Source organism: Schistocerca nitens, chromosome 1 (assembly GCF_023898315.1).
Source record: "Schistocerca nitens isolate TAMUIC-IGC-003100 chromosome 1, iqSchNite1.1, whole genome shotgun sequence".
NCBI classification, from domain to species: domain Eukaryota; kingdom Metazoa; phylum Arthropoda; class Insecta; order Orthoptera; family Acrididae; genus Schistocerca; species Schistocerca nitens.
Window position 1 is genome coordinate 177,355,109 of NC_064614.1, and position 14,188 is coordinate 177,369,296.

The following is a 14,188-nucleotide window of genomic DNA, read 5'->3' on the forward strand; positions in this document are numbered from 1 at the left end:
CCAATATCAAGGCAAAGCAGGAAAATCTCTCACCTAACGACATGATCAACTATGATGAAACCAACATGTCAGATGATCCAGGCAAGCAGCAGTTAATTACGAAACGAGGGAGTAAGCATGCTGAAAAAGTGATGGACTCATCAAAATCTAGGGTCTCAATAATGATGGCAGCTAGTGCTGATGGTAAACTGCTTCCTCCTTAGGTCCTTTACAAATCAGGGCATTTGTGGGACATGCGGCAAGAAGGTGGACCACAAGGAACCCGTTTCAATAGGAGCAAAAGTGGATTGTTTGACCTGCCAGTATTTGAAGACTGGTTCTTTACAATAGCTTTGCCCTATTTGAAGAGGCAAAATGGGCCCAAGCCATGATTGGAGACAACTTATCCAGTCACATGTCTTTACGTGTTATTGAAGAGTGTGAGAGGAACAATATTTCATTCATTCTCCTTTCCCCCAATAGCACGCACCTCCTCCAACCGATTGATGTAAGCTTCTTCAGGCCAATGAAAGCAGCATGGCGAGCTGTATTAACTGATTGGAAGAAACACACTCGTGGGACCATTTCCAAGGATGTCTTCCCATCTCTTCTGAAGCAGACACTGACTAACATTTCAGCAAACTCCAAGGAAAACATAAAGGGTGGATTTCATGCCATGGGCCTAATCCCTTTTGATCCAGATCATGTCTTATGAAAATTGTCTGATAATGAGGAGAGCTAGCAAAGCAACGCAGATGCATGGTCTTCCGCTTTTGAAGAAATGCTCAAAGAAATTCTTTATCCTCCAAATAAGCTTGGTAGCTCCCGCCGCCGCTGCAATCTAGATGTTCAACCTGGAAAATCAAACACTGTCCGAGATTTTCAAGGAAACGAAAACAGTGCTGAAACAAGTGACAGTGCTTCTAGCAGTAGTGAAAGTGAAAACGGCACATCATCCAATGAAGTTTTACTGCTGAAAGAAGAGGCTTTTCTTGTTGCAGAGTACATATATAAACATGGAAACAAGGAGCAAACAAGGCAGTATGCTGGAGTGGGTACAAATGTTGGTGTTACAGAAGTAAGTGTGAAATTCTCGCACCCACACGAGAACAGTAAAAACATATTTGTGTTTCGTAATGTCCCCGATGAAGACACAATTTAAAAATTGCAAATTTCAAGAATACTTCCCACACCAACTGAGAGGAGAGGAATGTTCATTTTTCAAGAAGATGTGCTTTAGACTCAAAGACAATTGTTTACTTAGAGTGTTTGGAACTTAATTTAGAATGATGAGTGAGAAAAATTATTTTGACCTGTTAGTTCAAATGGCTCCGAGCACTATGGGACTCAACATCTGAGGTCATCAGTCCCCTAGAACTTAGAACTTCTTAAACCTAACTAGCCTAAGGACATCACACACGTCCATGCCCGAGGCAGGATTCGAACCTGCGACCGTAGTGGTCACGCGGTTCCAAACTGAAGCACCTAGAACCACATGGCCACACCGGCCGGCTGACCTTTTAGTTAAATTGCTTTGTTTGTTTCTGCCTGTTTCTAATATTTCAGTTAAGAACTGTAAAAAAATACATTTTATTTAAATTCTTGCAAAATAAAAACTTATCTACAATATATAAAATTCATTATATCATTCCATATCACTTATTCGTAACAAAGGGCTACCTTAAAATGTGTAAAATGTCACCAAAATCAAATAAAAGGCACGTATAATTTTTAAAAAAGTTACTAACTGTTCAAATTCACCCTCTATATACTGTAACTTTGGACAGAGATTTAAAAAAACATGTGTCTGAAATCACCCCAATCCATGGGATGACTTTGGACACTTTGTTTAACTGCCTCAGATAGATATACCCACACATACACTTTCTGGTTCTGGGATATTTTATTTGTTACATGTATTCCCTACCATTTTTATAACATTCAACTTAATCTAACAATATGTACGAAAGTTACAATCAAAATAATGACAGAACCATCTGAAATCACCCTGTTTGACAGTACTATATAATATATGAATGTTACTATTATTTTCTAATGGTAATTGAGAGTGGACACCACTTACTATACTTCATTACACACTTCTTTTCAAGAATCCCTTTTTCCTTAGGGACGAGCTACCATAGAATATGATGCCATAAGACATTAATGAATGAAGTCAGGGAAAGTAACTCAACTTTTGTATCTTTTTATCTCCAAAATTTGATATTATCTGTAACACAAAAGTTGCAGAGCTTAGACATTTAAGATTGGTAACATGTAACTTCCAGATCAGGTTCTCATCAGTATGAACACCTAAGATTTTAGAATACTCTGTTTCTTTATTGATTTTTCCTCATACAGAATTTCTAATCGAGTGGTCAGGTCTTGTATGGCACTGAACTGCTTGTATTGTGTTTTATCTACATTCAGAGACAGTCGATTTGCAAAAAACCAGTTACCCATTTTAAAGAAAATATTACTTACATTTCATATGTTGAAGTTACTCCATCAGACCTGATTATAATACTTGTATGATCAACTAAGAGAACTATTTTTGCTTCTTGGATGTATTATAGAAGATCAATAGTGGACTTTTTCCTGTGGGACACCTGTAATGATTATTCCCTGTTCTGATGATGCTGTTTCATTGTGTACAGTCCCCAAGTTTCTTAATACTTGTGTGATCAACTAAGAGAACTATTTTTGCTTTTTGGATGTATCATAGAATATCAAAAGTGGACTTTTTCCTGTGGGACACCTGTAGTGATTATTCCCTATTCTGATGATGCTGTTTCATTTTGTACAATCCTCAACTTTCTCAATGCAATAGTCTTCATATTTTTAGTCCATTAGAATGGGAAATCAGCTACCCACAAGATCTCTGATGCCATAATATTTTGAGTTTCTCTAGGAGAATACTGTGGACTACATAACCAAATGCTTTTGGCAAGTCAGAGAAAATACCAGTTGGTAACATTTTGTTGTTTAAATTTGGTATAGTCTGATTTGTGAATTGAAAAATAACTTCTTTTCTGGAGAGACCTTTCTGAATTTCAAATTGAGATTGCCCTTGTACACAAATTTTTTCAGCACCTTTGAGAAGAATGTAAGTAGTGAGAGTGGTTGATAATTTCTAATATCTGTCTTACTACCTTTCTTGTAAAGGGATCTGATAATTGTATAATATTATAGGCTGTCTTGAAATATCCTCTGTGAGAGTGATATGTTGTATGTGTTGCTGAATTCTTTGCATGCATGTGAAGAACAGGATTTCAGTACTTTTCTTCAACTTTGTGAAAGGTTTTGGTTTTTAAAGTGTTAAATACATTCTTAACTGATTTTTCAGATCATGGAGTTATTGTAATTTACCTGCATGTATGAGACACAGATTTTATTGCTTTATCTCTTGAACGGTCCATGCCAATCTTTTGAACTACTTCAAGGAAGTGTTTATTAAATATTTTGGCAACATGTCTGCTACATTTGTTACTTAGCTGCTTTCCTTAGTAACAAACTCCTCACATTCCTTAACTGATTTCTTAGTTTCTTTCTTAACTATTGCCCACAAATTTAATTTAATTATCTGAATTATTTATTTCAGAAAGAGGAAGTGATAAACACCAAGAAAGGAGGAGAAACACTTATACTGGATGAGGTAAGTCTGGAGATGGCAAGAGTAGTTGCAGAGTTTCAATGGCTCAATCAGACCATGTGAACAGTATAGAAATAAAGGATGCCTGTAGACTGGAAAAAAGGAATCATAGTGCAAATTTTTAAGAAGATTTTAAGGGAAACTATGTGAAAAACTTATAGAGGAGTGACTCTGACGTATTATGCTGCCAAGGTATTTGAGAAGATTCCAGAAAAGAGGGCATGGGAGATAGAAGGAGGAGGTCTGAGAGAGGTTCAGACCAGGCAACTTCAAGAAAGAAACTATGAATATGGGAGGAACTTAGTAACAATGTTTCTGGACATTCAGAAGGCATATGATAAGTGTGAAAAGAAGCAAGATATGAGAAACCCTTCAGAAAAGGGAAATTCAAAGGCTGACTGTGAGAAGAATAAAGGAAATATATCAAGGAAGTGTGAATTGTCTAACAGTAGGAGTAGAGAAGATAGACTATGTGAAAAAGCTGTAGGGGAAAGTCTCTGATGTGTTGTGCTGCCAAGATATTGAGCCACACAGTGCTTCAATTGCCTGAGACTGCAGTCATGTGTGTGCGTGAGTTGCATTTGCATGTGTGTGTGTGTGTGTGTGTGTGTGTGTGTGTGTGTGTGTGTGTGTCGTCTATTTTTGACTAATGCTTTACTGCTCAAAAGCGTTATTTGTGACAGTCTTTTTGTTGTGCCTATCTGCAACTCAGCTTCTCTGCATGGTGAGTGACAACTTTGCTTTTCATAATATTACATTCCATCCTGGATTTTCCATTGTTTGAAGATTCATCACTGTTATAGATGAGGGGCGGCAGCATGGATAGGAGATGAAAATATGAAGGCAAAGGTTTTTGGAGAGGTACAACAAATACTAACTGTATGAGTGGAAGTGGTGGGACAGTATATATTGAAATTAAATACAAGGAAAGGTGAAGTGATGATGACAATGAGGAATAAGGTGAAGGCAGCAATGCGTATAAATATTACAGGACAAGTTCTAAAGAAAGTGGAAAATTTCAAGTACCTGGAGAGTATGATAGAAGACTGTGATAGGAAAGACAAGGAGATAACAAGCCATTATTTCCTGCAGGGTGGAAGAAGTATGTACTAGAGCAAGGATATACTGCCAAAATGAAATCAAGAGTAATACCAAACATATTATGCTCCAATACTCAAATATGCATCAGAAATCTGGGTAACATAGAAAAGGCAGGTGAGCAGGATATATGTTTGTGAAATGAAATGTGAAAGAAGCAGAATAAGGCTTACTAGAATGGATAGAGGAAGGAATGATACAGTGAGAAATACTGAAAGAGGAGCCATATCAAGAGACCATAGAAAAGACAAGATTAAGGTCATATAGACATTTTAGAGGAATGGGAGTTGCCAGGATACTGAGACAGGCCCATGAAATGACAATGGGAGGCAAGTGACCTAGAGGAAGACTGAGAGGCATGTGAATCATTGGAGTGAAGGAATGTGTGATGAAGAGAGTGGGAGACTGGGGCAGACTGGAGAGAGACATGTTGGGAGGGCAGGAAAAAGTGGGGAGGCTTATATTCTCAACAGAATCAGCCATGAGCTGGAAACTGTAGAAAAAGAGGAAGAAGAAGAAGAAGAAGAAGAAGAAGAAGAAGAAGAAGATGATGATGATGATGAGATAACAATGATTATGAATTAATTATTTCAGGCATTATATATGGATTTTTTAAAGTCATCTTTCTTAAGATGTGCAGAATTTCTTGTAACATGTAATCAGTCTTATTCTTCTGTTTGTCCTAACTGTTTCAAACAATTTAGTTGTCCTTGCACATATATGTCAACTGAGCTTCAAAATTTGTGAAACAGTACTTATGTTTGACAGTAATGTGTGCTCCACAAGATATCTTTGTAACAGTGTTGTGTATAACACAGTAGTAATCTGTGTGTGACACTCACTTTGTGTGCTGTTCCTCCAACAGTGGCATTCAGAATCTCAATCAGAAGTCTGATGTTCATGTGTGGTACTGAACAGTGTGCAATGACACTTCAGCTGTGCATCACACCATCCACCATGGCCCGTGGTAACACCTTCAACAGAACTAGTTGTGACAACCCCCTTACCTGTTCCTTGATGTTGCACTTGGTTCTGATGAATCTGGACAGCATTGTGATTTTGGTCCTTATGGATATCAGCACCTCATTTGTATTCCAGTCAAGTGACCATGTTGCTAGACATCATTACTTGAGATTAAGCATTTCCAGAAAAGGCACTTTGTGTTTGAAGTTGGTTGTTTACTTTGATGAAATCAGCTTTCATGTGCAGTCTTAACATGAGCTATGAAGAATCTATTTTAAATACTAACAGAAAAGTAAAGCTGTGAGGATGGGTCATGAGTCATGCTTGGGTAGCCTAGTCAGTGGAGCACTTGCCTGCAAAAGGCAAAGATCCTAAGTTTGAGTCTCAGTCCAGCACGCAGCTTTAATCTGCCAAGTTTCATATCAGCACACATTCTGCTAGAGAGTGAAAATCTCATTATAAGAACAGAAAAGTAAGTTACCAGGAAAAGTTTAGCCACAAAGGTACCAGGGCCTCTGAGAACAGATGCTTTGATTGAGAGAGTGACGAAATCAAATAAGTGTGAGTGCAAGCAAATATTTAACAAGGAAGTGTACAGTCACCACAAGCTGTTGTGTGAGTGCAGCATAAGAATATTGGATTTTCAGACCAGAAGTAAGTTTGTAAACTAATACACCTATTAGGGATCTTGTACAAACATCTGTTTGGGATTTTGTATGTTTGCCCCAAAAAATGCAAAAGCACAAAAACCCTCACTTGCACAAAAATGCAAAATGGAGAGTTTGAAAGCTTATACATAATTTTGTTATTGCCCTAAATGTACATAACTGTGTACAAAACAACAAAATTCCACAAAGCAATTCCTTCATTTGTCTGATAAGTTATGCATTTTACTATTACTATTATTATTATTACTATTACTATTATTATTACTCTATTATTTTTGGCCATGGCTGCAGTTGTATAAACTTTTTGATATGCTTAACTGTTGTAAATCAGATACTATTAATTCCCCACTCTCAAATTTATCTGAATCTAAAAATTTGTGAACATCCAGAACGCATACTCACAAGTGCCAGTGAGTCCAAATGTATAAATGTGTCAACTCACCCACATCTGTCCATAGCACATGTATATAATTTTTGAAACAAGCCAGTGACTAGATCTCTATAAATTATACATTTTCCTGTCATTACTAAATGTGTTACAGTGTCTGTTCCAGCACCTCCACAGCTTACTTTCATCAGAGCAGCACCATACAAATTTGAAGTCTGAATTTCTATGAAGAGGGAAGGTGTGCTGCAGTGCAGATGGAATATAGTGACACAGAGGAATTTCGAAACACACGATCCACTTACCAACCTGATGGCACATGGCTAAAGAGATACTTGACCTGCTGCCCATCTTTGATGCTACGCCAACATGTGACAAGATTTCTATATGCTGACAAAGCATTGCATCAACTATCTGTGTGTGCCATTGCTACCAGGTAGCAAAATAACCTGGTACAGGAATGCTAAAAATAGGCAGGCTTGATGGTCTATCAGCAGTAGAAGAGTTCAGCAACAGAGTTCAAAAGGATCCATGTATTGGGTCATGAAGCCAATTTGTCACACTCCTTGGGATCCATGGTTTGATGCCACTGGCCTGCCTATGGAATCCTGAGAATGTGCCATTCTGTCACCAGTTAATAGACAACTGCATTTGCTCCACCCTGCAACAACACTGCATTGTCTTCAGCTGGCCACTGCTACTGCATTTTTCCAGTACTTTGCATCAGCAGCTTGCTTGGCCTTTAGGCACATCCAACCGCATTGTACCACGTATGAAGCAACCACGAATTGACACCTGGCTGTGCCCACCAGATGAGGGTGCACACCTGTAGAGCTGTGTTACTGCAAACTGTATCTTGCTGTGGTCACCCTCACTTTTGACAGACTCCTGTCTCCCTCAGCCCACCAATCAAACCCCTAATGCACAAATGTGAGAACAGTTTTGTGATTCTGACAGACTGAAGTATTGCTATGACAGAACGGTTGTAACAGCACCATTACAGGTGCTATCTTGACATCATTTCAAAAGCATTTATTCTGATACATTTAAGAATAAAATGGGAGGAGCACTTCAACAAAAGGAGACAATATCTCACCTGGAATTGTGTGTGATAATAATGGATGTCATGAAGAGCAACAGACATTTTGGAACTGCTCTCAAGGATACCCTGCAGTGAATTTGAAACAGGTTTTGTGGATGACATGATTGAGATTACACTTGCTGAATATGCTGTATACATCAGGACAGCCAGCAGAAACAATACAAGGAATAAAATCCGAGCTGCCATCGTATTAGGATGCCTATCTGCACCTGAAAACATGGGAACTAAGGTTACAATGGTATATTAAAATACAGCTACAAATTCACAGTTCATCAGAAGATGTAAAAAGGTGTGATATCTTTTAAGTGCAGATAAACATATGTACATACACACAGAATACACATTGGTGTATAATCTTATTCCACAAAACACAGTGCCTAAGAATGTCACCAAAATCAGAAGAGAGCATGAAGTCTATTTTGACCTTTTTTTTTTTTTTGTCAACAGGTAAGAGAAATGTACATTTTAGGCTCTCTATACAGTTTACCTGATCCTCTGTATTCAGGGCTGAACCATTTTTTAGCACCATTACAAATAACAGTTCTCATCTTGAGGCTGAAGCTCACTCTTGCCGACCATGTTTGCTTACAGATAAAGTTATTTGTAAGCAAACATGGGCACAAGAGTGAGCTTCAGCTTCAAGATGAATATTTCAATGGCATCCTAAGCAGTTCCACAAATAAAATAAAAAATAAAAAACAATGATGATGGTGTAACTTCAGTGAAACATATCTGGCTAAAAAGAGGAAAAAATTGTGTTTGCTCAAGCAGGAGCCTATCCAAAAACAAATTTTCAAATAACAGTGCTCACTGTAAACAGAACAGTATTTTGAAAGCATGTAATATATTTCATTTTTATGATTATTAACCTACTAAACAATAAAAATACAATAATTAATAATTAGCTCAGATAACTACACAACCGGACACTTTCATCCAAATAACATTTTCCTTCATTGTTTTCGTTATAGCATGCATAAACACAAATGTATTCTTGTAGCTTAATATTTTGATAATGACAATTTCATGATGGAAATTAAAAACAAAAAATCATGAAAGGTAGCCACATTCTTGGAGCTGATGGACAGGGGGAACATATGTATACTTCAAAGATAAGAAAGCTTTTGAGATTTTGCACATGCACTGGTGCCCAAACTCATACATCCAGAATTTAATAACGGTTGAGAAAGGCATTTCAAGAGTTGGAGGAAAGCAAGAACCATGTGTAGTAAAAAACTAGTATTAGAACTGACCTACAGGTTGAGACTTAGTTTTATAATGATAAATGATATACAAATAGTTACTGTCTTTGATTTATTTATTTATTTATTTGTTCCTGATGATTACATATTATACAACCAGTGTACAAGTAATATAGGACAAGTCAGTTGATACAATTACAGTAGTACATGAACATTTATACATCAAATTGCACAGACATTTGTTTATTTAACAAGAAAAATTACTTGCATGCAGTATTAAAGCCTGCTTTATGCCAAAAACAGTTTACGTGACTGTTTAAAATAGTAGAATAAGTGATAGTGCATATTTTTACGCTACTGACATATACAAGCAGGTAAATTTGCTGTTTATAATGTTATTTCTTGCACATTATACATAGCTGTAGGCACAAATACCACCTAATTTGTATGTATGCCAGGGAATATTCTTATCATTTTAGTCTTTTTTTATTAGATTTCACAGTTGAAGCACTATAGTTTTTCTAGCTTACTGAGGTTTGTGTTTATGCATACATATCAATGTACATGAACATTAATACTATTTTTGCTAGCAATAAATATAAAATAGAGCCATAAATTATTAACCAGACTGATAATATCAATAGAAGTAATAGTAATAGAAACACATTCAGATAATATCAGTAGAGAGAAACAGAAAAATAATTAAGAATTGTGGGCTGACAGATGTATCCATTAAAATGATTCTTCTCGTTTCATTCTAATTGAAGATATGCATCTTCCATAAAATATTTCCATTTTTGTAATCATACCATCATGCAGTTTTTCAAAAACCAATAGTTTGGCTACTATTTCAAGTGGAAACGTGATGATGCAGTCACATACCTGGAAACATTTATTGAAGAAGACAATGGCTGTGGAAGCCTTTGAGTTCATATGAAACATAAACTGGTCAGGGAAATGTCTGGTATATTCTTTTCTTGTATTAAGATAATATTACGAAAAGGATAGATTGCTACTCATCGTATGGAGGAGTTGCTGACTCGCAGGCAGGCACAACAAAAAGACTGCTACAGATTCGAGCTTTCAGCCAAAAGGCTTTCTTTTTAAGTACAAAACACACACACATTCACACAAGCACTACTCATATAAACATCATCACTGTCTCTGGCTGCTGATGCCAGACTGTGTCTACGGTCAGCAACTGTGCCCAGTGGGAGAAGCAATCTGTGGGTGGTGAGGGTAAGGAGGATTCTTGGATGGGGAGAGGTAGGGATAGCAGGGGGGGGGGGGGGGGTAGTGCTACTTGTGGCAGAAAGAAGGGTCTTGATGGGTACAGGGTAGTGCTGGTGGAACAGATGGCTATATAGTGCTGGAACAGAAGCAGTCAAGGAGACAGGTAGGTGAAGGACAGGGACTAGTGAAGGATGAGGCCATGGGAGTTCTGGGAAAGTAGGATATAATGCAGGGAGAGTTCCCACCTGTGCAGTCCAGAAAAGCTGGCTTTGGTAAGAAGGATCTAGATGGTGTTAGGATGTGAAATATTCATTGAAGTGAAGCACATTGTCTGGGCAACACATTCAGCAAGTCCATGGTCCTGCTGTTTGTCAGTGGCCATTCATGTGGACAGACAGCTTGTTAGTTGTCATGCCCACATAGAAAGCAGCACAATTATTGCAGCTTAGTTTTTAGACCACATGACTGCTTTCCCAGGTGGCCCTGCCTTTGATAGGATGGGAGATGCCTGTGACTAAAATGGAGTAGGTGGTGGTGTGAGGATGGGTGGGACAAATCTTGCAACTAGGGTGATTGTGTGAGGGTGTATGGGACAAGTCTTGCATCTAGGTCTATTGCAGGGATATGAGCCATGAGGAAAGCAGTTGGGAGCAGGGGTTGTTTTCTGTAAAGCATCTGTGTACAAATTTGCAACTGAGGTTTCATTTGTGACCAACTATAAACTTAATGTCTTCAAAGGATATTAATAAATTTTCCTCTGGTCTCAGAAGCTTTACTTATTTACTTTTGTTTGTTCAACCCTTCTCTCTTCAAATAAATTAACATTTCAGTTTGGAGGGCTAAAAATTCAGGTGAATGTCCAGGGGGATACATTACATTGGTCTCTTTTTCACTTCCCAATGAAGGAAGTGGGACAACCTGTGAGAGGTATTCACACATGGGTGTATGTATCTTCATTGTTTGGCTACATCTCACAGTGTGGTCTGCATTTGAATGCTTTTGGTAAGAAACTAATTATCAGCAGCAATCTGTCTGAAAAAAAAGCAGTATACTTCTTATCCCAACGATATCCTATATTTTCACTTTTTAAGGCAATTTTTTCTGTAAGACAGATCCATAGAGTATTATGGTAACAGCTGAAATAGCTATTTGCAGATCAAAATAAAAGATGGCAAATAGTGAAGTTGAGGTCACAGAAATATAGTGCACAACTTCATCCTAACCTAATATTTTCTTAACTGTATTCCTCCAAAACTGTGAGTCAGGTTTTGCCTTAAAACAGACGAAGAAATATTTGAACAATAACAGAGACAATGGGTGGTTCATGGGTGAGATAGAAATATCTTGTGCCACGAAAATAAAAATTCTGCTGGAAGGAGCAAAACTAAATATGTTTGTATTTGCAATACAAAGATTGTTGGGCATATGTGCTGTAAAAATAATAAAAACAAGCAAACTTTACTTACTTTCATTTCAGACAGTCATATGGTAATTGTATTCTGGGGGAACTTACTAAACCAAGAAAAGTTTTCAGTAGCCAAAAATATGTGATACAAATTATTTGTGGTGTTAATAGAAGAACAGCTTTTACAGAATCCAGGTAAGACTCTAGTACACTAACTACTGCTTCTTGATTTACTTCGTCCTAAAAGTCTTGTTCAAAGCAACAGATCAGTTAACAGAAACAATACAATGACTTAAAAGTCATTTATTCTGGTGCATAAAGGTGTCCATTATCCAAGAATATGCATTTTCAATAACTTGCTAACAACCACGAAAAGTTTAGCTGGCAATGACGTACAGTTTCAGAGGAGACAACAGCATTTATTGGTGCCCAATTCCTTGTCCATTGACAAATTTCTTAGCAGAACCAGCTAATGTATGTATTACTAACAACATGACATAATGTGAATGCTACATAATATCTGACTTCTAGGCATCATAAATTGAATAATGCTATCTGTTTTTATTATTCCTACCTAGAATTTATCTTCTATTGCTTCCTGGAATGTTTCACATCCACAAGAATTCCTTCACTATCTAATCACCACTGGGAAATATACATATGTTCTTAGTAAGTTTGAGACATTATTATGTCATGTGCCAGACAAAAAAAAATCATCCCAGCTGGCAGGAATCAACCCTGCTCCCAGGCCCACCCTTATCTCAATGCTAGCCATAGTGGCATTATAATTTAAGACCACACCATCAACTATAGTTGTTTTTCAACTCCTGTACAGAGCAGAGATTGATGCTGATGGAGGCAGAGCTCTTCTGGCACCCAGACACCTCCTAGCACTAACTCCACCAAAGAGAAATGCCACCAGACCCTGGAGTGAGCCACCCCACCATAATCCTGGCCACTATTAGCTCAGTATGCCATTTAAAGTGGGAGAGGGATTTTAATATTTAATGACAATGCTATTGAATCAGACAACATAGCAGAGATACTACTAGTTTTCAAGTTGAAGATTTTCAGATGGTCTTGAGTAAGCCATTTAAGCAGCAAATTTTATCAAACTAGCAGCATTTGTGTAAATTTTATTATTTTAAATTTGGCTTGGATAAGTAAATATAGACTATAGGAGTTTAGCACTGGTTCTTTATTGATACTATTCTAACAGTTCTGTCACTCTGTCAATGTATTCATTGACTCTTTCCACATCTGTAAATGTACTCCTTCGTGATGGGATTTACAGAACATGACAAATGCTCAATGAGACAATTCTAGTGTCTCATCATGATTGACTCATTAGAGACAAAGTAATTTGCTAGTGGAAGTATGATAAGAAAAAGAAACCACAGTGTTTAAGGAACTGCCTCAACAATCACCAGAAGTGGTTAAAGACAACCACAAAAAGCCTAAATCAGAATAACTGGATGGGAGTATGAATCTCATTCTCCTTAACATACATTCAGAGAGTTTATGAACATGCCACATGATTAAGTGATGCTATTGAGTTTAACATTTTAAAATTTCCTTACATGTTGTAATGTTGTTTGATAATGGAAATTCCTGAATGAAAACAGTAAACAAATGTGTGTATGGCAACCATTTACCTAAAACTGATAAATGTTGAACAACCGTACATCTCTCACTCTTTCCCAATTTAGGCACACACACATTCACAAATACACTCCTGGAAATTGAAATAAGAACACCGTGAATTCATTGTCCCAGGAAGGGGAAACTTTATTGACACATTCCTGGGGTCAGATACATCACATGATCACACTGACAGAACCACAGGCACATAGACACAGGCAACAGAGCATGCACAATGTCGGCACTAGTACAGTGTATATCCACCTTTCGCAGCAATGCAGGCTGCTATTCTCCCATGGAGACGATCGTAGAGATGCTGGATGTAGTCCTGTGGAACGGCTTGCCATGCCATTTCCACCTGGCGCCTCAGTTGGACCAGCGTTCGTGCTGGACGTGCAGACCGCGTGAGACGACGCTTCATCCAGTCCCAAACATGCTCAATGGGGGACAGATCCGGAGATCTTGCAGGCCAGGGTAGTTGACTTACACCTTCTAGAGCACGTTGGGTGGCACGGGATACATGCGGACGTGCATTGCCCTGTTGGAACAGCAAGTTCCCTTGCCGGTCTAGGAATGGTAGAACGATGGGTTCGATGACGGTTTGGATGTACCGTGCACTATTCAGTGTCCCCTCGACGATCACCAGTGGTGTACGGCCAGTGTAGGAGATCGCTCCCCACACCATGAAGCCGGGTGGTGGCCCTGTGTGCCTCGGTCGTATGCAGTCCTGATTGCGGCGCTCACCTGCACGGCGCCAAACACGCATACGACCATCATTGGCACCAAGGCAGAAGCGACTCTCATCGCTGAAGACGACACGTCTCCATTCGTCCCTCCATTCACGCCTGTCGCGACACCAC

At 38.3% G+C, this 14,188-nt stretch overlaps 1 protein-coding gene across 1 annotated transcript in view; it reads right to left on the minus strand.

Annotated features, from left to right (window-relative positions):
- Window positions 1–14,188, minus strand: part of LOC126235278 (uncharacterized) — a 99,360-nt gene that overhangs the window by 48,420 nt on the left and 36,752 nt on the right. The window contains exon 5 of the mRNA XM_049944036.1: window positions 7,842–8,056. Coding sequence (XP_049799993.1) covers window positions 7,842–8,056 — 215 coding nt within the window. The remainder of the gene's footprint in view (window positions 1–7,841; window positions 8,057–14,188) is intronic.